At 48.3% G+C, this 25,490-nt stretch overlaps 1 protein-coding gene across 2 annotated transcripts in view; it reads right to left on the reverse strand.

Moving 5' to 3' along the window:
- BCL7A (BAF chromatin remodeling complex subunit BCL7A) overlaps positions 1-9,932 on the reverse strand; it is a 48,189-nt gene extending 38,257 nt beyond the window's left edge. The window contains exon 1 of one of the 2 annotated variants that reach the window (XM_020970192.2): positions 9,576-9,932. In XM_020970192.2, coding sequence (XP_020825851.1) covers positions 9,576-9,784 — 209 coding nt within the window. In that variant the 5' untranslated portion in view covers positions 9,785-9,932. The remainder of the gene's footprint in view (positions 1-9,575) is intronic. The other variant, XM_020970191.2, reaches the window with a different exon arrangement.
- Between the last annotated feature and the right edge of the window lie 15,558 nt (positions 9,933-25,490).

Consider the following 25,490-nt stretch of genomic DNA (forward strand, 5'->3'; position numbering starts at 1 on the left):
TGCTCTATCCATGGGGAGATGTGATGTCAATGATATGGGGAATACCAATGAAGGCTCAACTCTTCTAAGTAATACAAAGTCCCAGAGAACTGCCTAGCATGGCACTATTAAACTCAAACAGAAACGAATCCCAGCTGGCCACATGTTGACTTAGAAAACCACACACTGACATTGTCTACGCTGTGCTGCATTTTTGTTTATTTTGTTAAACACTTCCCAACTGCATTTTAATCTGGTTTGGGCCATACTCAGTGACACCTCTGGGTCCTGGGGCACTGAGGGGTTGTGACTTGTCCAGGGTCACTTGGCCCAGATTGGTTGGAGGCAGCATTTGAACCCAGGTCTTCCTGGCTCTCTCTATCCACTAGGCCACGATGACTCTCTCAGACATCTCTCGTAACAAAAAACTTCCAACGTGTAATAAGACGGGGAAAGACAGCTTGAGCTTGACTGTAAAGCTGGGGAGGGATTGTCTCTGGTCCCAGAGCGGACAGGGAGGCTCCAAAATGATACGGGGTTGGGGGGTGGCAGGATCAGGACAGCCTGGAACTCGACAGCCGTCCAATGAGGAAGAAGATGAGCGGAGAGAGGGGCCAGATTCAGGAGATGCTGGGATGGCCTGTGCCAGACACCCAGACGGTGATGCCCCCCATTACAGAAACCCAGAGAACGGCGGGCAGCTTGCGCTCCCTTACACAGGATCATGGGCTCCTGTATCTATGAGCTAGAAGGGCCCCCCTCAAGAGGTCATTTCATCCAAATCCCTCATTCTACAGAGAAGGAAACTGAGGACAGAGAGGCGACGTAGTTTGTGCAGAGCTCATAAGCAGCCAGGCTGGCATTGAACCTGGGCCCCTCCACTCAAAATTCAGCCCCATTTCTGCTGCCCTGTCTAGTCTTGGCTTGTGGGCATACGAAGTCCAAATAACAGAGCTCTTAAAGATTAAAAAAACAAAACAAAACCAAAAACCAAGACTGGTTGACTTAATTAACTCTAGCTGTCATTCAAAACATGTTTTTAAAACAACAACAACTTAAATTCCCCCTAAAAACAATTTTTAATGCTGGAAGTGAGAGTGACAGATCTCTTCCCCTTCCCTCCCCCTTCCGTCTCTTTCTCCTTTCTCTCTCTCTTCTCCCTCTCCCCTTTCCTTCTCTTCCTCCTCTCTCCACCTCTCCCTCTTTCCTCTCTCTTCTCCCTCTCCCCCTTTCCTTCTCTTCCTCCTCTCTCTCCCTCTCTCTCTGCCTCCTTTCCTCCCTCCCCCTTCCCCCTTTCCTTCTCCTCCTCCTCTCTCCACCTCTCCCTTTCTCTCTTCCTCCTCCCTCTCTTCCTTTCTCTCTGCTCCCTTTCTTTCCTCTCTCTTCTCCCTCTCCCCCTTTCCTTCTCTTCCTCCTCTCTCTACTTCTCTTCTTCCTCTCTCCATCTCTCCCTTTCTCTGCCTCCTCTCTCTCCCTCTCTTTCTCTGCCTCCTCTCCTCCCTCCCTCCCCCCTTTCCTTCTCTCTCTTCCTCCTCTCTCCATTTCTCCCTTTCTCTTTGCCTCCTCTCTCTCTCTCTCTCTCTCTCTCTCTCTCTCTCTCTCTCTCTCTCTCTTTCTTCCCCCCCCGCCCCCGCCATATACACACACTCACATATTCTTTTCTAAGCCTTTTCAGGGACAGGAACTAAAACACAAGCCCCTTCCTGTTCTCTGGGCCTTGGCTCAGACCAATTCCAGCCTTTTCCTCTCCCTGTCTTTACGTGATACCTCACTCCAGTATGAAAAGCCCTGCCTTGGTGGTACTGTGCATCCAGGTAAGCAGCCCCCGGGGAGAAAAGCACCTGTGTGCTCCAGGCGATTAGGACCAGGATAAAAATCGTGGTCACTTCCATCCTAGGGCTGACATCCCTTCCTCCAGCCATCGACCTCCAAAAGGTCAACTGTTCTGGCCTCTGGTTCCCACCCAAACATCTGGAGCCCGGGTTTCCAGCCTGCCCCACTGCTCAAACGTTTCTTAAGAAAAGGATATATGCAAGTGCAAAGCCCCTGCCAGGCCCCCAGAAGCCTGCCCAGCTGCCCACCACTGCCTCCTGTAGCCACCTGGCTACAATATAATAAACAGGATCAACTGTCCCTGGGCACCCAGCAGGGAATCTCCGTTACCATGGGCTCCCCTTTTCTTCCCCAGCACAAACATCAGCCTCCTTATTTCATCTCGATCAAGTCCAAAGCTTTAGTTCTGGGCAAGCGCCTGGGCCTCTCTGGACTTCAGTTTCCCCATCTCCAAAATGAGAGGGTTTTCCGGCTCTTCATCCATCATCTCATGATGCCATCTTTGTTCTTCCTCCCTTTCCAATAATGATAAAGGGAGCGGCTAAAAGGACACACATGAATACAATTTATACAATCCTCCAAGGTCACAGGGATCATCTGACTTTGAGTTTGAAAGGCATCTTAAGAAGTCCAGTCCCATCACTGGATCCAGAGGCAGCTGGGGGCACAGGGGAAACACCTGAGTTCAAATCTTGCCTGAGACACTTACCTCAGTTTCCTCAACTGTAAAATGGGGACACTAAGCACACCTACCTCCCAGGGAGGCTATGCGGATAAACTGGGGCAATATCTGTAAAATGCTTTGCAAACCTGAAAACTCTGCATACATGCTGGTTATCTGACCCAGAGAAGGAAGTGACTTGCTTGAGATGACCTGGGCAGAGCCCAGACCTGTCCAGCTCCACGTTTAAGGCTGTTCCCACTATGGTCACAACGCCCCTCAGGGTTAATAATGTGCTTTTTTTTTCTTTTTGGTGAAGTAATAGGGTTAAGTGACCTGCCCAGGGTCACATAGCTAGTGTCAAGCCACATTTGAACTCAGGTCCTCCTGATTCCAAGGCCAGGGCTCTATCCACTGTGTCACCCAGATGCCCCAATAATGTGCTTTCTTCACAAACAACTCTGCTTCTTTGTTTCATTTTTTGGCTAGGCAGTGGGGTTAAGTGACTTGCCCAGGGTCACACAGCTAGTAAGTGTCAAGTGTTTGGTCTGAGGCCAGATTTGAACTCAGGTCCTCCTGACTTCAGGGCTGGTGCTCTATCCACTGCGCAACCTAGCTGCCCAAGATGATTTTTTTCAAAGAGCAAACCCCAACCCCCTACAAAAAAAAATCTTGCTAATTTGAGAAGGAAGGGGAGATCATTGACTCCCAGGAGAACCAGGACTCTCTCTAGGAGAGACTCCCCAGTGTGGGGAGTTGGAAAGAGATGCAGGACAGGCATGTCACCGCTTTGCTCAATAATGCACTGCCTCCCTATTTACCTCTGGGCTCAGCACCAGCTCTTCTGTTTGGCCTTTGAAGCCTTTCACAACCTTGATGTCTAACCCAGTCTTACACATCATCCCTCTTTCTGAGGTCAACCCATCCTTCTTGCTCCTGGTAACACTGGACCCTCCAGTCTCCCATCGCCCAATCTTTGCAGAGCCTGCTCTGGAGGGCTGGGCTGCCCTCCCCCTACAGTGTGACCTCTAAAGAAGCCTTACTTTCCATCCCCAAAATACCTTGTGGTTATTTTGTATAGACTTCTATAACATTGTGTGTGTCTGTGTGTGTGTGTGTGTGTGTGTGTGTGTGTGTGTGTGTGTGTATATGTTGTCTAGATAGAATGTAAGCTCCTTGAGGGCAGGGACTATTTCATTTTTGTCTTTATAGTCTCCAGCACCTAGCAGAGAATAGGTACTTGTTTGAGACTGAAGGAAACTAGGGATTGGAAGGGAGGGAAGGAGGAAGAAAAAGGGGAAGGAAGAAGGGAGGGAGGAAAGGGGGAAAGAAGGAATAGAAGAAAGAAAGAAAGAAGGAAGGAGGAAGGAAAGAAGGGAAGGAAGAAGGGAGAAAAGGAGGAAAGAAGGAATAGAAGAAAGGAAGAAGAGAAGGAAGGAGGAAGGAAAGAAGGGAAGGAAGAAAGGAGAAAAGGAGGAAGGAAGAAGGGACGAAAGGAAGAAAGGAAAGGAGAAAGGGAGTAAGGAAAAGAGGAAAGAAGGGAAGGAGGGAAGGAAGAAGTAAGAGAAGGAAAGCAGGAGAGGGAGTGAGGACCCAAGACTCTCAAGGGCCCAGCTGCAGAGACCTGGGCATACAACCAGGGGCCCAACAGACTTTGAGACATAACCCCGGCTCCCAGCTTGGATGAGCAAAGCCTGCAGGTCTGGTTGCACCCTCATAAACCCCAGGCAACCTTTGGGGTTCCCAGTTTTGCACGGCTTGGACTCGCAGCTGCTCCCCCAGACTCTTGGGCCCACATGCTCGCCCCTGCCCCCATCTCCTCCCCTGCCCTTTCATTCATTTCGCCAGGATCAGAACCCATTCTTCCTGCCTGCGTTCAGTGAGTTTATTTTTAAAGTCTCCGCCATGAGGGCTCCACGCCCGGCAGAAGCTGCAGCAGCGCTACACGTACACGCGGCCAAATGCACCCGTGGGGCTTGGGGGGAGGAGAGAGCCTTGCTACAGACCAGAAGGTTCACTCCCAGAGAGGGAGAAAGGCAGAGGGAGACCAAGGCACAGGCAGGGGCCGGAGGGGAAAAGAAAGGGAGAAGCAGAAGGTCAAAGGCTGAGACCGAGAAGGAGAGACAGCTCAAGGCAGGGAGCATTTATCAGGTACTATGTGCCAGGCACCCTGCGAAGAGACAGGGGCAGAGGCTGGAAGGCACAGAGAGGGAGGCTCAGCCAGAGAGTAAGAGGCAGGGAGACAAAGAGACATCGGCTGAGACACGAATGCAGACAGCGAACCCGGCAGAGGGGTCAGAGGCAAAGAGACAGGGAGAGAGAAAGAGAAAGAAAGAGAGAGCGAAAGAGAAAGAGAGGCAGAGAGAGAGACAGAGGGGGGAGGGGGAGAGAGAGACAGAGAGAGAGAAAGGAAGGGGGAGGGGAGGAGGAGCAGGGAGGGGAGAGAGAGAGAGAGACAGAGAGGAGGGAGAGAGAGACACAGAGAGAGAGAAGTGGGGAGAGAAGGGGGAGAGAAGAGAAAAGAATGAGACAGAAGTTCACAAGGAGAAGGGGGGTGGGGAGGGAGAGGAGACAAAGAGCCCCAAGCCCAGACTGGGCCAGAGAAGAGACACATCAGAGGAGAGGGAAACAGAGAAGGGGAAAGAGAGGGAGAGAGTGAGTATGAATCAGAGACAAGAGGTCAAAGGTAGGGAGAGACAGGCACGTGGGCAGAGACAGGCCCCCAGACACAAGTCAAGGGCAGAGGGAGACAAAGAGACATGAACAGACTGGACCAAAGAAAGAGCTAAAAAACCCCCCAAAACCGAGGTCCAGAAGAGTCCAGACAGGGACAAAGAGACACAGGCAGAAGGGAAGGGAGGAAAGGAATAGGGGTGGGGTGAGGCAGGGACTGAAGCCACATTTCACACACAAATCACAAAGTCACGCCATGGATAAAAATATCAAAATCATGTCTGATGGGCATGAATGGCACATCCCTAGGGGATGCCATGGCCTTCTGCCAGACCTGGCCTCCACCTGTGCTACTTCCTGTAAGTCAGCACCTGAAAACAGAAGCACGCTCTCTCTTCTCCCCTACCCTTCAGGCCAGGCGGCAGAGGGGTTCACCATTGGCCTCAGCCTTCTAAAAAGGCCTGCGCTGAGCCCCCAGCTCAGAGGAGGTCCTTTGCAGGAAAAAAAGCCTCTCTCGCCCTGAGTGCCCATCTGACCTTGGCCTAGAGCCTCCATGCCGCATGACCCCCACACACAGACCTGCTGCCTCAAAGAGAGTTCTGTGCCCCAAGAAGGGAATTTCAGTCCACACAAAGGGGCTTTTCTTCCTCCGGCATTCAAGCCTCCCAGGAAGCTTGTCCCTCAGCCCTCCTTGGCCCTGTCTAAACCTCAGCAGGGCCTTAGCCTTATTCATCCCATGGATCCCAAACCACTGGCTGAAGGACCCTTGAAGTGGCCTCCACCACAGGATCCAGGGTGGGAAGGGGCCAGACCTCTCGGCGGTGCGCAGAACTCAGAAATCATCTCCCACCTCCATGCACACACCCTCTCCCTCTCCTCGCCTCTGCCTCTCAAAACCTTCCCCATCGTTCACAGCTTAGCTGAGGGACCACTACTGGAAGCCTTTCCCAATCCTCCTTGCTGATGGTGCTGTCTCCCTCCCTGAATTATCTTCAATTTCCCATGAATATAAGTTGTACTGAGACAGGCACTTAATGCTCATTGAATCACAGGACGGCAGATTCAGAGCTGCCATCAACCAAAGCATCCCAGATTTAGGGCCAGAAGGGACATCTATCCCCACTCCCAACACCATTTTGCAGACGAGGAAACTGAGGCCCCACTTGGCCAAGGTCACATGGGTGGCAAGCAGACCAGGCCAAAAGAAGTCCCCACAAAGCAGGCACCAGGATCATCAGAGTCACTGAAATACAAGTCTGGAAGCTCATGGCGTCTGGGAATGGAATGAGTTCATAGACAATCAGAGGTTTTGAGCTGGAATGGGCCGTTCACAGTAACTTAGTTCAACCCTGTCACTATAGAGATGAGGAAACCGAAGCCCAGCGAGGGGACATGACTGACCCTAGGTCATCTAGACAGCAGTGAAATCCAAGTTCTCATCTCCAATTCCAGCATTCTTCTCACTAAATCAACCCTGCCTCTTGCAAATAAAAGGAAAATAGGGAACAGGGGATGGAAACCCTAAAAAGAAAAAAAAAACCCTCTCCCCAAAATAGCTCCATCTGGCCTTCCTAGCCCCGAGAGCCAACTCTGGGAACATTCAGAACCAATGCTAAGGGAAACAGGCCTTGGCCTGCCCCGGAGTACAGCTGTCTGCTGTTTACGTCCTGCATCCCTGACCGAAGGCTGCCTGGGTCAGTGCCACCTCTTCTAATCTTTAACAGAACATTTCACAGAACAATCCTGCCTCTCTGGAGACCCATGGCTCTTCTCTCCCTTAACCTCCAACCCATTGGGGTTGGGTTTCTTCTTCCTCTCTACCGGCTGCTCCATCAAAGAGGGCACCACCATTTTTTTCTCTTATAGACATCTTCTGGTGGTATCGTATACCACTGAGGTTCTAGATTGTGGAAATGTCACTGTGAGTTTGCTATCTCCCAATAGAAAGAAATAGGGTGATAGGCCTTGCCTTGGAAAAAAAGCCACTGATGGGACGGGCATGGATGGAAAGCTATCTTGTTTAAAAGGTCACTGCCGTGGAGGAGAACCATAACCACAGGCTTGCAGGCCAAGTGATACACTAAACCAGATTTTCTAAAAAGACCAGTACCAACCACCAAACCACTCTCGGCCCTAAGCCCAGTTAAGAAAAACAACTATATACCTTGCTGGCCTAGAGCCCCCACATGCCCAGAACTCAACTCAAAGGCTCAAAAGGATGGCAAGGGGGGGGAGGGTGTGCAGCAAATAGGCCACTCCAAAAATCTCATCTGGTAACCAAACCAAAGCAAGGTAGGGGTGGGGAGCCAGCCGAAAAACCAGATCCCAAAATGAAATTCTAAAAAAACCAGAATGCCAACCGGCAGGCCAGGAGATGATGAGAGGTCTAGCTTCAACCCCTGGATTAAGCCTAAGAGGAAAATAAACATTCCCCATGCTGGCTGAACTCTGGGGTGGGCACAGAAACAGTCCCTCCGAGCTGAAGGAGGTGGTTGCATCTGCCCTCATGCAGGCAGCTGGGGAGTCCTGCTGGGCGGCTGAGAGCCTGATAAGCAACCAGCTGGAGCAGCTGTCAGGTTGCTGGGGCCTTCCACAAGGTTCTCTTTTGAATGGGGACGGGGCAAGGAGGCAAGAGAACAGGAGAGAAATGCGTCCACTCTATACATCTGTATGTTTGGATGCAATGAGAAAAGTGGTGGGCTGCTTCTCCTAATAGGTATCTTTCTTCCCACTGGAGCGTGACGCATAAGGAGACCCAGAGAAAGAACACTTCTCTTTATGGAAAACTTTCCCATCTGACCCAACCCATGATGTAACAGAAGAAGGTTCTCAGATAAGGTCTGGTTTTTTGGTGGTTAGTGGATTTTATTTTATTAATCATTTTATAAGGCTGCATTTCCGGAATTTGGTAATCCCTTTAACACCAGGTTCTGAGTCAGAATAGACTGGAACAGCCCAGCCTCACAATCCTCTTCTCATGGTTCTGAATATTCTTTGTCCCCTGGTAAGCCAAATCAGTCCATTGTCCCGGCATCTAGCCACTCCGAGGCAACCCATTTCAATAGGAGGGCTCGGAGCACGTGGACGTTATTGATTCTTCCCCCCCCTTTTCTTTCTTTTTGGTTGGATTTGGCTCGGGAGGGTAACTACCAACTTCTGAAGCCTCGCTTCCAGTGTTTAGAAATTAAGTCCACTGAGACCTTAACAGGAGAGGGGACTTTAAAAAAAAGTAACACCACCATCACCTAAACTTGTCAACCAAACCTAAAGTTGTACCTTTGCGTGTTTACATATAGGTCAAAACATCCTGAAACATTATAAGCCGTCCAGCGAACTTCTGGGAACACTCCTCCTCCCTCCCAGCCCACAGGCCGAGGGGGAGGGGGCGGGTAAATCCATGGGAAAGCAAAGTTGAAAGGAGGGACACGCGGGGAAGGGTTCCACCCAAGTGGGCTTGGCTAAGCCCGAACACGCCGGCTTCTGGAAGCCAAGGTGGGCGCTCCCACTTCACTGCCTACCCCCGGCAGGAGCTATACCAGCCCAAGGTTAACAATAAGCCAAGTTTCGGTCATCTCGGATGAGGCGGCTGCCCCAATAACAGTCGGGGGGTGGGTGTAAAGTGGGGTGTATTTACAAGCCCCCCCAGTTCCAACACACATCTTTTCTGGGGCAACAGCGGCACCCTGAATACGAGACGGGGCTGATGTTTGTCGGCGCCGCGCCGTGGGTCAATTACAAGGAAATTGACCAAGCTCGCTCCAGGGCGGGAGGGGTGGGGGTCGGCCCCGGCTCCCGTGCGCTCGCTCCCCCTCCGAAAGCGCTCCATTCGAACAGCTCGCGCTCGGCGGCCCCGGCAGACTGCGGGGCGCCGGCGGGGGAGGGGCGGGGGAGGAGGAGGCGCACCCCCCCACCAGCGGCACAATGGAACCCCAGCCCCGGCCGCCCGACAGCGCGAAGCATCCCGCCCGGGCCCGCGGCCGCCGCACAAAAAGCAGCTTTCATGTGACTCGCGGAGGACGAAATGGCTGCTGGGTCCTGCCTGGATTTCCCCTCCCCGCCGCCGCCGCTGCCTCCGCCCCGGGGAGCGGCTCCGGGCTGCGGGCGGCGGGCTCGCGCACGGGCGGGCTCGGGGCCGCCGCCGCCGCGCCAGGTGGGCTGGGGAGCAGCCCGAGCCGCGGCGCGAGCGCACCTGGGGCAGCCGCGCGGCTCGGCTCTGGCTCCGGCGCGGGCGCCCCCTGGGCAGGTGACCCGGGCTCGGCGCGGCGCGGCGCGACGCGGCTCGCGCTCCCTCCCGCCTCCCCCCCGGGCCGGGCACACTCACGCGCGCACACACGGCCACACTCACACACGCGCGCACGCCCGGAGGGCGGCCGGCCGGCTCGCTAGGTCCCCCTCCCCTCCCCCTGCCGGGGGGGCCGCCCCCCCTTACCATTTGCGCACTTTCTCGATGGCCGCCATGACCCTCTTGATATCATCTTTGGCCCGGCTCCTGGTCTCGGCTCGAACCGACCGGCCCGACATGGTGCTGGCTAGGCGAGCGAGGCTGCTGGAGCGCGCCCTGGCCCTTCTCGCTTTCCCCTCCTCAGCCGCGCACTCCCTCGCACGCACATCCACACACACACACACACATGCATGCATCCACACACTCACTCACACACTCGCACACATACACACACTCCCGCACGCACACACACACACTCACACACACATACAGACACACAAAGCCTGCTGCCGCCGCTCGCTCCGGGCCCAGTGCGCAGGCGCCCAGAGGCCGCGGCGGCGGCGGCAGGAGGAGCAGCCGCAGCAGCAGCAGCAGCTCCGGGCAGCGGCGGCAGAGGCAGCAGCGAGCAGGGCCAGTGGCCCGGGCTGCAGCGGCCGGGTCACGGGAGCGAAGGGGAAGCCGGCGATGGGGGGCTTCTGCGCTCCGGGGACGTGCCCGAGTCAAGTTCTAGTATGTGCGACGCTCCGGGGGCTGCCGCATTTCCCTCCCCGTAATAAATCAATCAATAAATGGGCATCTCCGGGGCTTCTGGGCTGGGGGTGGCAGCGGGACCCACACTTCGTCCTGCCCTTTGACAGATGCAGCCCTGAAAAGGTCACCCGCGACTCCCTGCGCCCCCAGATCGGACCTCGCAGGGAGCAGGGGGGAAGGGAGGGCCCGACGCGGCTGCACGCTGCATTTCCCACCTACTGGCGCCCCTCTCCCCCTCCCCCCACGCCATCTTTCCTCAAAAGCGCCAAGAGCGAGCGCTTTCGCAGGCTCTGCTTTCGAGCCTCGGGATTCCTGCGTTCTGTGGGCTCTTCTTGGACTTCGGGGGAACGGAACTCGTTCCCTTCCCCGCCCGGGATTGCTTGCATTCCCCAGGCAGTATTGCAAGTTTCCTATGGGCCTTTGCCACGTCTGGAGGCTGAAAGCTACCATTCCGGGACCTCAACTTCATTTTGGAAAAGTTACAGCTGTTTTCTCCCCTTTGTTTCAAGAGAAGGGCAAAAACAAAAAAACACAAATACCCTTCCCTACCCCCACTTTATTGTTTTCGTGAAAGAGTGGTAACTGGGAAAATCTTTTGACAGGGCCATCCATCCAAAATCCTTTACGTTGCTGTTTAAATACCTTCCTGAACCAGAAAAAAGGGGGGGGGGACCGTAAAATTGGAATGAACCGTGGGGCCAAGTATCATTGCAGGACGGTCTATCAACTGCCTCTTTCCACCAGAGAGCCGTTTACTTTGCAGTAAACAAAGGGGAAAGGGGCTGTTTTGAAATTTTTGCTTTGGGGCCCAGGATTTAAACTCATGTCAGTGATTGGGATCGTTCAGTGTGGAGGGGCAGTCAGGCATATCAGTGAGAGTGCTGGTTGAAAGGGAAACTTGTCTTCCAATCTAGACTCTGACCCCATCTGCCGGGGTAACCTCGGCCTTATGGGCTCAGATTAAGAGCTGGGAGGAAGCTGGAAGGTCGTCGGGTCCAGTTGCTTCATGTTAGAGATAAGGAACCTGAGAGCCGGCAGAGAGTCATCGTCTTTCCACACTGCACAATGGAGTTGCTTGCTTCTCCTCCTGGACTTGGTTTCCCCATCTGGGAAACCAGGAAAACAGCACCAGTGGTAATTACCTCTCAGGGCTATTAAGAGACTAAAATGAGAAAACACCTGGAATGCGTTCTCTTCCTCGCCACCTCCTGGAGGTTCTAGCGCCATTCAAAGCTCATCAGCTGAGTGCTACTTCCTACAGAAGATGCCTGATCACCCCCCTGCCCGCCAAAACCCAGGAAAGTGACTCTATATTTTGTTTTCACTTATCTGGGTACATGGTCTCCCCACCCTCCAACTCCCAGCATAATATAAGCTCCTTAAGTGCGGAAAGTGTTTCTGGTTTTGACTCTATCTCCAGTGGCTAATACTAGGTCCATCTGGCACATTTATTCAGTAGTTTTCAATCATGTCCAACTCTATGTGACCCCATTTGGCGTTTTCTTGGCAAACATACTAGAGTGGTTTGCCTTTTCTTTGTCCAGCTCATTTTACAGATGAAGAAACTGAGGCAAACAGGCTGAAGTGACTTAGCCAGGGTCACACAGTAAACATTCTGGTGCAGGTTCTCATCAACCTCACTCCAGGCCAGTTTCAACCGGTGGGTCTTCCTGCCTCAGATCTCTCCCCTCCAATCCATTCCTCATTCAGTCACCAAAGTAATTTTCCTAAAGCACAGGTCTGATCACCTCACTCTCCATCCCTTTCAATACACTCCGGGGCTCCCTATCACCTCCAGGATCAAATATAAAATCCTCTGGTTGGTGTTCCAATCCCTTTACAACCTGTATAACCCCTTCTACTTTCCAGACTTCTTACACCTTACTCCCCAAACAGGTACTCCTTGAAAGATTGACACTGGCCTCCTGGCTGTTCCAAGAACAAGGTGCTCTATCTAGGCTCTCAGTATTTTCTCTGGCTGTCTCCCATGCTTGGAGCACTGTCCCTCATCTCCACCTACTAACTTCCCTGGCTTCCTTCAAGTCCTAACCAAAATTCTACCTTCTGCAGCAAACTCTTCCTGACTCCTTTTAATTTTAGTGCCTTCCCTCTGATAATTATTTCCCATTTATCCTACATAAAACTTTTTTTTGGTATGTATATGTGTGTATATATATATATTGCATGTTGTCTTCCCCATGAGATCGTAAGCCCCCTGAGGGCAAGGATTATCTTTTGCCTCTTTTTGTATCCCCAGCGCCTGTCACAGTGCCAGGCACTTTTGTAGTTCTTGCTGCTTACTGACTACCTCTGTGACCTTGGAAAGTCATTTTTGAGCCTCAGTTTCCTCATCTGTAAAATAAGGCTGTTGGATTAGATGATCTCAAACATCCCTTCTAGGCAGCTGGATGGCTCAGTGGATAGAGCCTGGAGTCACTTCTTGGAATCCTTTACTGTCATGGACCACCCAGATCCCTCCAATTGTTAGTTTTTCTTCCCCCACCACCTCTATGTTATATTAGTTTATATTTACTTATGTATATGCTGAACAGCTCCTATAGAATGTAAATTCTTCAAGGACAGGAACTGCTTTGCTTTGTGACCTAGTATCCTCAATAGGAAACTCAGTGCCTTGAATATCAGTAAATGCTTTAAAAACTCCTGTTGATGATTGGACATATATAGTCTACATCAAATTAGGGATGGGGGAGGTGAGGGAGGAAAGGAAAAAATTTGGAACTCGAAATTATTAAAAAAAAAAGAATGTTAAAAATTGTCCTTATTATGTAATTGGGAAAAAAATAAAATATTCCTTTAAAAAAAACCCATTCGTTGAATTGAGGGTGTGTGAATTTGACAGTGCTACATGTAGGGACAGGAGAACGAGAATATAAGCAGTGAAAATTAAATGGTTAATTAAAACCTTTTGGTGCTGGAAATCCCTGGAAAACTTGGAAAGATGAGCAGGTGCTGATTCTGGTTCTTAGAATTCATGGAGCTGAAATTTGCCTTGGATTTCTAACTTTGGTGAGTGGCACATGAATGAGAGCTATTCATACCCACCAGCTTCAAGCTGAGCAAGATGGCAATGAAACATCTGGCCTTTTGGGGGATCCTTGGAACCCTGTGCAGTCTCACATAAAGACAAAAGCCCTTCTAAACCCTCTTTTGACATAATAGGATGAAGGGAGAATGAGGCTTCAAACAGCCGAACCAAAATTAGCCCCTCTTACTCTGGCTGATTTCCCACTTGAAAAATATTCCTAGACAGTTTGCCTCACAGTGCCCTAGCAAAAAGGTATTCATTTGATGGGATTATACCTAAAGAAGCCTCAGAGTTTACACAAGGGGATACATAAAACAGAACACTGAATAGTAGCCGTAGAAATATACTATTCCCTTCTTTTAGGGAGAAGGTGATGGTGAGAGGCAGGGCCAGTACTATTGTTAGCTACCACCATCTCCCTTTGGACACTATGGACATCCAAATAAGATTAGGAAAGAAGAGGATGACAAAATGGGGAGGAAGACTGGGACTGAAAGAGATTCCTTGGAGACACTATCTCTAACCTGTGTGGTGGTCAATACCCATCCCTCTCATCAGAAGGGTGGAAAGACAAAAGAAGGCACAGGTGTTCAACTGTTACGTTGGCCAACTCCCAATGGGCATTATGACAACCACTACTGTGCTATTGCATCACAACTACCAAAACCTCGGAGTGGAAGGAACCTCAGAGGCTTGGGGTCTCATCTTAGACCTTGAGTTTCCTGGGGATAGATGAAAGTTGAAGACCTTCAGTGATGGGGAATTTACTACCTCCCAGAGTAGTCCCATTCCAGTTTTCCCACTTTGGTATTTCGGAGGATGTATGATCTCATGGGAATGATACTCCCTTCGACGTGGTAGATCACAACTCATGCACATCCTCTTGTCCTAAGACTCTCCGGTCCTCCTGTCCTGGTCTTTCTGAAAATCCTACACCTGCGGTCCACTCAAAATGCTGGGAACTTTTCTCTAGACCTCTTAACATTGCATGTCTAGCAGTGATAACTAAATTTATCGTCTACTATCATCGCTAGATGTGCAATGCAATACTTTAGTGTTTGCAAACAGCTTTTTGGGTAATATTTCATTTAATTCTCACAACAGCTCTATGAAGGAGATACAACAGGATGCTGAGGGGGTGAGGGCCTTGCTGAGCTTCGAATGACAAGCAAGTGACTGAGATGGGAATTTAAATTCAAGTTGTCCCTGTCTCCAAGTCTAACATTCTTTCCATTATACCACACTTCTTGCTTTAGTTCAGGAAAGCCCCAGCCGTGCTTCCCTTCGCTCACCTCCTCTGCAGCCTCCTCAAAGTGCAGGCTTTCTGCTTCCCTTCCTCCTCTAACCCTACTGTGTCGAGCTTCCAGTTCTGGAACCATGAACATGGATGGGTTGTATCAATCTACTCCTCTATGTCCCTACTCACCATCCTTGTAAACTTTCTGGAACAAAGTGCCCCTCCCCGGTGACTATTCCTTTATGAGAATGGTTCCCTTATCAGATGGTAAACTCCCTGAGGGCAAGGACTGTGGAATTCCACCACTCTCATTCATATAGTGTAGTGTCCCTGAAATAATATCGGTGTTGAAAAGATGGGCTCTTGTTTCAGGGAGAGGTTTAGAGTAATTAAAAGCACTGAGCAATTCCCTGCTCCTCCCTTCCTACTCAATTTTGGGCCTAGTTCATTCTCTAGCCACAATATTTAACTAAGATATATGTATAGATGGATTGGCTCTATGGGATTATTCATCCCAGCTGCATAACATAATCTGGACAAAAGGCATTCTTCACCCACTTGATTATTTCCCCTGCGGATAGTTAGGCCAAAGAGTCTGGAGTAAATGTAGGCCTCGTTGAAGAGGCTCTGCAGTGTTCCAGGGATGCAATCAGCATAGTCTCATCTGCAAAGAAGTACATCTGGAAGCCTTCCCATCTTTAGAGAATCCCTCTTCCATTTGGACTCATCTTTTATGAGAGTGGCAGAAACATCTTTGGTGAGTGTATCAATATTAATGAGATACAGTATGGAATAACGAATGGGCATCTGGGTTCACGTCCTCCCTCTGATACATACTGACTGCATGACCCTGGCTAACACAGCGGACCTCTCAGGGTTCTAGGCCAGTCCTGTCAAACGTGGATAGAAAAGGGGGCCACTAAACCAGACCGAAGGATCCTCATGGGCTGCATGTTAACTTAGCTTTAAAACATAATGTTATCTATATGATCCATATCAAATTGCTTTCCCATCATAGGGAGGGAGAAAATTTAGAACTCAAAAAAAAGTGTTAAAATTATATTTATGTGTAATTGGAAAAAATACTATTGGAAGGGGAAAATGTAATGTTATCTATTTTATTGTATTTTTATTTATTTATTTTGTCAAATATAGCATTGATTACATAATTATTTTGTTTATATAGCTGTAAACATAACACTTTGCATCTGCAGCTTTGCTTGGTCTCAATGCCGGGCACAAGATGCCCCCTGCTTCCGCTTCCATGAGCTTGCCAGCTTCCTCTTCTGTGTTTTCTTCTCCCCATTAAACTGTAAGCTCCTTGAGGGTAGGGACTGTCTTTCACTTATTTGTATCCCCAATGTTTAGCACATAATAGGTGCTTAATAAATGTTTATTGAATTGAATTAAATGTTTCCCAATGACATTTCTTTCTTTCTTTCTTTCTTTCTTTCTTTCTTTCTTTCTTTCTTTCTTTCTTTCTTTCTTTCTTTCTTTTTCTTTCTTCTTTCTTCCTTCCTTCCTTCCTTCCTTCCTTCCTTCCTTCCTTCCTTCCTTCCTTCCTTCCTTCCTTCTTTCTTTCTTTCTTTCTTTCTTTGCTAGGCAGTGGGGTTATGTGACTTGCCCAGGGTCACACAGCTAGTAAGTGTCTGAGGCCAAATCTGAACTCAGGTCCTCCTGACTTCAGGACCAGTGCTCTATCCACTGCCCACCTAGCTACTCCTTCCCAGTGACATTTCAATCTGGTAAGGTGTGTTAAAGGTCCAATACAGCCAATGGCTGCATATTTGATACATCTGGCTTAGGCAACTCTCTAAGACTATAAATTGCAGGAATTCCAGTCCCTACCCCTTGATATCCATAATTAAAAGATAATGGAACAAAGATGCAGGCATCTAAGTAGTGCAGTAGATAGAGCACTGTGGCCTAGGGTCAGAAAATCCCATATTTGTGAATTCAAATATGTTCTCAGCCACTTAACCCTAACTGCTTTTCCCTCCCTCCCCCCCCAAAATAAAATAATAAGACTGGCAATTTCCCCCCAAATATCTGGTAACCTCTCAGTGTTGGAAGAACTGATTGTTCAGTATTCTCCACCTTGCGTTGGGTCCCACATGGACCCTTTCTGTGTATAACTGATCAAACCCAGCTCCTCCTTCCCTCTCTATTCTCTTCAGGGCCATTTCTATTTCCTCATGCAGGCCAAACCTGTCTTTTAGACAGCCTCTCCCTCAATGGGAATTCCTCTCAGCTGACTTGATATTGGGGGTGGGCCAAGAAAATCCTTTTCAGTTCCCATCTTACCACCAGCAGCTAGCACCAGCACCAAACAAATTCCCCTAAAGGTTCACTTAACAAAACTATAGGGGTAGGATGCAGCTGGACCCAGGTTGCTGTCTTCCTCACATCCATTCTCTCTCTGCTTCCCTCCCTCTCTCTATCCCTCATTCTCTCTCTGTCTCTGTCTCTCTCTCTCTCTCTCTCCAGGTAATCGAGGATAAGTGATTTGCTCAGGGTCACACAGCTAGTATGTGTCTGAGGCTAGATTTGAACTCGAGTCCTCCTGATTCCAGGGCCAGTACTCTATCCACTGTATCACCTAGATGCCCCATCCAATTTTCATTTGGGGCATCAAAAACCTGCTTGAATAGGTCAGGCCCAAGTTGTCTCAATTCCTTAGTATGTCTTTTTTATTTTGGTACATCAGGCAGGCTAGCATTTATAGGCAGTAGAGAAAGTGCTGGACCTGAAGTCAGGAAGACCCAAGTTCAAATCCAGCCTCAGATACTTAACTGGCTGTGTGACCCTGAGCAAGTCACTTAACTTCTGTTTGCCTCAATTTCCTCATCTGTAAAATGGGGACAATAATAGCACCTACTTCCCAGGGTGTTGTGAGGTTCAAATGAGATTTGCTTTGCAAATCTTAAAGTACTAAATAAATGCTAGTTATTATTAAAGGGCAATGAGGTGGCCCAGTGGATAGAGAGCTGGGCCTGGAGTCAGAAAAACTCATCTTTCTGAGTTCAAATCTGGCTTCAGACACTTACTAGTTGTGTGACCCTGCACAAGTCACTTAATCCAACTTGCCTCAGTTTCCTTATCTGTAATATTAGCTGGAGAAGGAAATGGCAAAACACTCCAGTATCTTTGCCAAGAAAACCCCAAATTGGGTCACAAAGAGTCCAACATGACTGAAACAACTGAACAATTATTATTTTTCTTATTAATTAATTTTTAATTTTCAACATTCACTTCCATAAGATTTTGAACTCTAAATTTATCCCCCTCCCCAAGATGGCATGCAATCTGATACAGGCTCTACATCTACATTCATATTAAACATATTTTCACATTAGTCATGTTGTAAAAGAAGAATCAGAACCAACAGGAAGAGCCCTGAGAAAGAAGAAACAAAACAAAACAATAAAACAAAGGAGAGAAAATAGCATGCTTCCATCTGCATTCAGACTCCAAGGTTCTTTCTCTGGATGTGGATAGCATTTTCCATCGTGAGTCTTTTGGAGTTGTCTTAGATCCTTAGAGCCAAGTCTATCAAAGGTAGTCATCGCACAATGTGGCTGTTACTGTGTATAATGTTCTCCTGGTTCTAATCACTTCACTCAGCATCACTGAACAATTTTATTAAAATATAAAAAATTCTGTGACCTTATTTGGTGCTTCTTATCTGTGTCTGGCCCCTGCTAACATTCTTCTTGAAGAATCATGGGATTGATTTAATTATTTAAAAGAAAATGAACAGAAATAGAGGCAAGTCAAAAAGGAAATAGGGACAAGCAGGTCAGCTTTGAAAGTAACATGTTGAAATTATTATGTTCTTAAAAACATCAAGCTATATGTGACAGTCATGGTTTCATATACTCTTTTCTATTCTATTTTGTATATGGAAATGGTCAAGGTTTGTGTGTGTGTGTTAAGTGCAGAATAAAAAATATATTTTAAAGAGTCATAGGATCTTAAGAGCTAGAAGGAACCTTTAAAGGTTATGTAATTCAACTTCTTCATTTCAGAGAAACTCTGAGGCTTAGGGAGATTAAATGAATTTCCCAAAGGCGCTCAGGTAGAAGTAGCAAAGCTGGGATATTAACCCAGGTCCCCTGACTCCAAACCTAGTACGCCATATTGTTATACCATACCTGTAACATATATTTTTGATGTGTTGCTACCTTTTCTTTGCTAAAATTTTATTCATATTAATTAGTGACATTTTATGTTATCTTTCTTAGCCTTATCCCTTCCCGGTTTGCATGTCAGGAACATATTTGTCTCATAAAGGAGTTGGTTGAGGGCTTCTTTTGTTGAGAAGAGTTTTTAGACCATATATTAATTGCTCTTTAAACAGTTGATAAAATTTACTTGTAAATCTACCTAGACAAGAGTTTTCTCCCCTTTTGTCATTCATTTATAGAGGATATACCCAAGATTGGATTGTTTAAGATTTTAATTTCGGTCAGGCCTATTATTTCAAGGGTGGAGGCAATTCCTGGTGTGGAAACTCCCTCCAGTGATGCAGGTTAGCAACCTGTTTCTAAGTTATAGTCCCAGAATGCTAGCCAGAGCACCGAGAGGTTATGTGACTCAGCCAGTCACACAATTAATATGTATCAGAGGCAGAACTCAACTTATGTCTTCTGAACTCCAATGCTGGCCCTCTATAACATCTAGGCCATATTACCTCTCATTAATCTGGGTTTTTTACATTTTGTAGATAATCATCTATTTCCCTTAAATTCTGAGTTTTGCTAGAATACAATTGTGCGTAGTAGTTTCCAACAATTTTATTTCTTGTTTGTTGTGAACTGACATGTTCATCTTTTATTCTTTATAATTTGAGTTTCATCTTTTAAAAAAATCAACCTAGTTAATAGTTTTTGCTCTCTTTTTATTTTCAATTTTATCTATTTCTCCCCTAATTTTAAAAATGTATTCTTTTGTGATTGTTAATTTAATGCTTGTCTAGGGTTTTTTTATTGAATAGCATCGTTTTCAGTTTTCTTGGTCATCCTTCTCTGTGTATATCTATATCTGTATCTATATCTATATAGATATAGATATAGATATAGATGTAGATAGATACACACACACACACACACACACACACATACATGCTCCAACTTGTCAATATCCTTCCTAAATAAAATGTGGCACACCCAGAACTGAATAGCTATACTCTAAATAGGATATTACCAGTGCAGAGGCTAGCCAATTTATCTCTTTCATTCTAGACACTATATATCATTTTTGTTTTTTTGGTGGCCATGGAGCTTACATTCCAGACACAAGCCTCTTTCTGTCCCAATCTGTGGTAGACTGGTTTTAAAAACATTTCTTCAAGCTTATCTTATAGGGAGCAAGCCAGAGCCCATCAATTCGCTGTTTATGCCCATGCCTTATATCTACTTCAGCTGTCTTTGAAGCAGCTGCCTTTGGGAAATGGCTCGCCAAATCCCTCATAAGTACCACCAGCCAGGAAATACCAAATGTTCTATGTAGCCCAGCCCTTGTACGAGGGGACAGATCTTTTAAAAGACCTGTCTGCTTCGCCTGCATCACTCTCAGAACACAGCAGATGGTAGCTGCTGTCCTTATGCTGGATGCATAGGGCAGGAAATGAAGGTCCAGCAAAGCTTGTATTGATTGGCTTTTGACAGTTTTAACTCATGCTAGCCCTAAGAACTGCTTAAGGAATGAACGTCCCTTGTGCTCATGCAGCACATATGTCATGGAAATGACTCAGGGAGCAAGTAGGTCATGTTGTTAATAGAGATTTCTTTCTATTTTCAAGAAGTCTGCTGGGATGGGTAACCCCAATCTAGACAGCTGGCAGATACCAAAAGAGCATGACATTCTGATTTATTCATCAGCAAAGTCATTCTAAAAAACAGCATAGGCTGGGCAAAGCAAGGCACCACCTCTGTGTTGGGCAATTTTCATCAAGAGCTCTGGCCGTTGGATGGGGAGCCATCTGTACTCATCAATTTCTGATCATCCCCTCTTCACCCCAGTTCTTAGTAAGGGACCAGGCCAACAATCGTGGCCTGTTTACAGAAGTGCGCCAACGTCCATAAATAGGGTGGGGTAGGTCTGGGTTTCTTCTGGTCCCTGAGGGAACAGCTGCTGTACAGAATGCCCAAGATGGCTTGGTGCTCCAACTAATAATCCAGTGCCTTGGGATGTGCTGCATCCCCAAAATGTCTATTTTTTGAACCTCTTTTATTTAGTTTTTAAAAACAGAATGTGAATTTTGATGGCCAGTGGTCTATCTCTAAGTTCAGAATAGCAAATTAAATTGCACACTATGTGAATTTTTTTCCTTCCTTCCTTCTCTGTAAGGGCTCAAATAATTAAACACAACTAACCTTCAGATAGCACTTTATCCCATTAACACATTTGCTCTTCACAGGGTCGCAGCTCCAAAGCAGGATGGAAGGGTCCTTTATGCATGAAGAAACTGAGGCCCAGAGAAAGTTAACATCACCCAGGTAAGTAAGTACATCCAAAGTAACATTGGAACCTAGGTCCTCAGATTCCAGAACCAGGGCTTTCTCTATTTTCCCGTGTATTTGCATTATGATGCCCCTCATTTTGGACAAGAGGAAGCTAAGGGTTAAAACAGGTGAAATGATTTAAGCTGAAAGGATTCTGGATCTGAAAGGAGGCTTCTTATCTGATAAATGAAGAAACTGAGGCCCAAGAGAGGACGGTCACGCAGATATTAAAGGACTCGGCTGGGATTCGAACTCCAGCCTCCTGACTGCAGATTTAGTGCGTTAGCCATCAGAGAGCTGCCGCGGTTAAGTAAACGGAGAACGACTTGGTTCCCTGCCCGATGCTCTTTGTACCACTGGAAGCTATGGCTCCATGCGGTGCTAACCATCTCCGAGCTTTAGCTCACTAAAGGAGAACACAGTTTCCCTAGAGGGCCGAGGAGGCGTCCACACGGCCCCGAACCTCTTTGCTGAGGGTCGGCAGTAAAGCTAGTCCCGTTTTCCCTTGTCTAGCAGACCTGCTTCCCTGGTATGAGAGCAGGCTGGATCGGCAGGAGAGATCAGCTGGTAGGAAGGTCTACCCAAAAGTCTGAGCTGCCCAATCTTGAACAAGTCAAAGAAATGGAGACCAGCCAGCCCCTACTGGCTCGCACCGCTCCTTTTGCTGGCTTCGGCAGCATCCTGAGGGCTCTTGAGGGGAATGCTGCCCTTCCGTCCTCAAACACGCAGCCAAGGCGTGGCGAGGCATCCTGCCGGAGCAGCCCTCTTACCCATCATCAGAGAACTCGGACAGACGTCTGCACAAACCGTTCCCTCTGCCTGCCTGCCTGAAATGCCTCCTCCCTGACCCCCTGCTTCTGATACCAGCATCTCCTCCGCACAATCATTCCGGTCCAGCCCCCCAGAATGGGGCTCTGTCCTGGGCCCTCTTCCCTTCTCCACCTGGGGGCTCTCCTTGGGATCTCCTCACTTCCCAAGGCTTAGTGATCCTATCTACGTGGCTGACTCCCAAGGAGATGGACTTAGCAGGCGCATCTCTCAGGGTCTGGCCCCAAGTCACAGCCTGCCTGCTGAACATCTCCACCTCCGCGTCCTGTCTCAGCCTCAACGGGCCCAAAGTTCACTTCCGTTCAGTCACACCCTTAGCGTGATCCTTCCCCTTTCCTTCTCCTTCACCCCTCCTCCCATATCCATTTGGTGGGCAAGTCTTACTGAGTCTGTCCTCTTCTCTCCAACACACCATCCTCTTCCAGGCCCTCCTCACCTGTGAGGCCTCAGTTTCCCCCTTTATAAAACAAATTAGATGGTCTTTGTGGTTCCTTCCAGGCCTAGATCTGGGGTCCTATGGTCCCCTAGGGATCATTTAAAACAAGGTGAGTAAGACACACTATGCAAATATCAGTTCTCATCACAGCTATAACAGAAAAGCAGGGGAAAATTCACATGATGTACAATTTGGTTTGCAATTGGAAATCAAGGGAAAGACCACTGGCCATCGAAACACACAGCATATTCTTTAAAACCAAAATCAATATTTTGGGTTGGGATACTGCTCCGATTAATTTTGTTTCTTTGTGATCCTACTGTTTCACCTCAGTAGAAAGTAAGCTCTTTGTGGTTAGGGACATGTTTCATTTTTGTATTTTCATATCCTCAACATCTAGCACAGTGCCTGGCATATATGGGTGCTTAATAAATGTTTGTTGAATTGAATTCTTGTAAGTGCCTCAAGAACCCTTCCTCTATTTATGTCTCATGGCTAAGAAAAGCCTAAAAAAAAAAAAGCTAAAAACATGAAAGATTTCATTGCCCTGTTGTGTCACGTCAGAGAAGCCTGACCCTAACCTTGTAGGGTATTTGGAGCGTGAGCTAACGTTAGGCTTGACTGACCTGTTGGCTTTTCATTGCACAGAGGAGGCATATATTTGCAGATAAGAAAACAACCATGAATGAAAGGAACCACTGAGTCGGAAAGGACCTCCGAGGTCTTCCTACTCAGGCATAAATCCCCTTTGGAATGCCCCTGCCAAGAAGTCAGTCGTCCAGCCTGTGCTGAAGCACCAAGCGCCTCTAAAACGCTAGTGTCCACACTGCAGCCAACGTTGAAGACGGCTTGTTGGAAAGAACCCATCATCTCCACATAACTCTTCCCAAAGCGTCTCTGAGAACATTTTGCCGATCCGGTAATATCCCCATTAGGCCCCAGGCAGAGGCATAATTGATTCGTGGTGTTCTGCGGGTTTTATAAAAGGACATAATCCAGCCAGTGTTTCAGGCATCCTGGCTCCCACCATCTCAGGTCACCGTGACACAGGCTGGTTTGGGGCAGATGGCTCTGTCTGATGTTCCAATGGATCACAAAGACTCTCAGGGCACCATTTTTCCAGTGGGAGTCCGGCGTAGGTGGGACTGCTTTGTACCTAATTGAGGGCTTTGCTATTTCATCTCACATTTATAACGCCCACCCATGTAGAAGGAAGTTGTTTAATTGGATCAAGAACTCCATCTCCATTGTTGGCCTCTCTAGCAAAGAACAGGACTTTAGAGACTGTGGATGAATGGGCATATGGACAGAGTAAAACTTAGCACATTTTCCCAAGCAAGATATCATTAGTAGATGCAGGAGGGAGTAAATGTGTAATTGGCCTGGAAAGAGAAGCCGGAGCCAGATTGAGAAAAGGTTTCAAATGCCAAAAAAGAGACATTTGTATCTTATTCTAGAGGGAACAGGCAACTACTTGAACAGGGAAGTGACATGATCAAACCTGATCTTTAGGAATATCAATCTGGCATCTGTGTGAAAGCTGGATTGGAGAGAAAAGAGCCTGGAGGCAGGGAGAACAGCCAGGGGCATTATCTGTTTAGTTGCCTGGAGCACAATCAGCATATCTTATCACCATCACCACTACCACCACCACCACCACCACCATCATCACCATCATTGCTAGCATTTATATTGCCTCTACTATGTGTGTAAGCTCATTACAAATATTATATTGTTTGATTCTCACAACAATTAGGTGCAATGATTGTCCCCATTTTACCGTTGGGGAAACCGAGGCACACAAAGGTTAAGTGATTTGTCCAAGGTCACACAGCTAGTTAAGTGTTCAGTGTCTGAGGCTGGATTTGAACTCAGGTCCTCCTGACTCCAGCCCCAGCACTCTATCCATCACGCCACCTAGCTGCCTCATCTCATTCTTGTCCCCTCCCCACCCTTGACTGTAAACGCCTCGAAGGCAGGTTGGAATTGTGTCTTCTTGAACGTGTATCGGTATCGCCAGTGTCCAGTACAGGAAAGGTGTGAAAGCATCAGTCTGGGAGTTAGAAGGCAGAACCACAGAATTCCGGATTTGGGAGGAACCTCAGAAGCCACCGCATCCAGTCCAAACTGTGCAGGAATGAGAACTGCCCCCCCCACCCCCGCTGCACACCCAACAGCCTTTGCTTGCTTGAAGGCCTTGCCTGGGGGCAGCCAGCACCTCTAGAGGCAGCCCCCTCCCCCTGCCTTCCCTTCCCTCTGTTGACCACTCCCTAGTTCTTTCAGCCAGATCTTATAGATCATGATCTCCAGGCCCTTCTTCATCCTGTTTTTTAGGGTCCTTTCTAAAATGGAGCGCCCAGAGTTTTAAGCTTTGATGTTCTGAAGTTGTGTGGCCCTGGGCAAGTCCCTTCACTTCTCTGATCCTCTGTTTCCTCATCTATAAAACTGGAATAATACTTGCACCGCCTACCAGCCAGGTGGCGCAGGGGACAAAGTGCTAGAGTTGGAGTCGGGAAGACCTGGGTTCATGCTTGCTAGCTATGTGATTCTGGGCCAGTCACTTCTCTGCCTCAGTGTCCCCATCTGTAAAATGAGGATAACAGCACCCACATTGTTCTGAGGATCAAATGAGCTAACATACATAAAGCACTTGGTAAATATCAAGTGCCGGCCGATCCCTCCACCTAGCCACGGATGAAGAGTGTCACGTGAACCTTAAGTGCCACGGAAACGTGAATGATCACCGGTTCACAGAACAAGCTGCTGAAGTTGTCGAGTGGTGGTACTGAAGCAGGCCCGAAGAGAACAAACTACATGTGCCGAGGGGAGACACGGGCGGGGACCGACGCAGATGCTGCTGGGACGTGCTGGCCCCAGCCGGGTGGTTTGTGGCTCTGCGACAGCACGTGTAGGCAGCCTGGGCGAGTGTGCCGGCGGCCCTGTTCTCTAGATTCTCTGCCGAGGTTCCTGTTTGGATTAAGCAGGCCGTTGACATTCTTGTTAACGGCCATCCCCATCCGGATGAGATAAGCCAATTCTGGAAGGGACCCACCCCTCAAAACATCCCCACCCCCCACAACCGATGCTGAGGGCTCACTTGAGCAGTCGTGGGTGACTTAGAGAGAATTAACACTGGGCCACACGTACTCCTCTGGGAACGAAGCTTGTCTGGTGTCTTGCAGAGGAAGTCAGTGTGACAGAAGGTGCTTCCTGTGTGCCAACCCTCCACTCCCCCCGACTCCCACCCTACCCACGGACCAGTTCTCAGAGGCCTTTCTCTCTCTCCTGGAAAAATCACCTCTAGAGAACAAGGACAGAC

Source organism: Phascolarctos cinereus, unplaced genomic scaffold (genome assembly GCF_003287225.1).
Source record: "Phascolarctos cinereus isolate Bilbo 61053 unplaced genomic scaffold, phaCin_HiC Scaffold_4;HRSCAF=312, whole genome shotgun sequence".
Lineage (NCBI taxonomy): Eukaryota > Metazoa > Chordata > Mammalia > Diprotodontia > Phascolarctidae > Phascolarctos > Phascolarctos cinereus.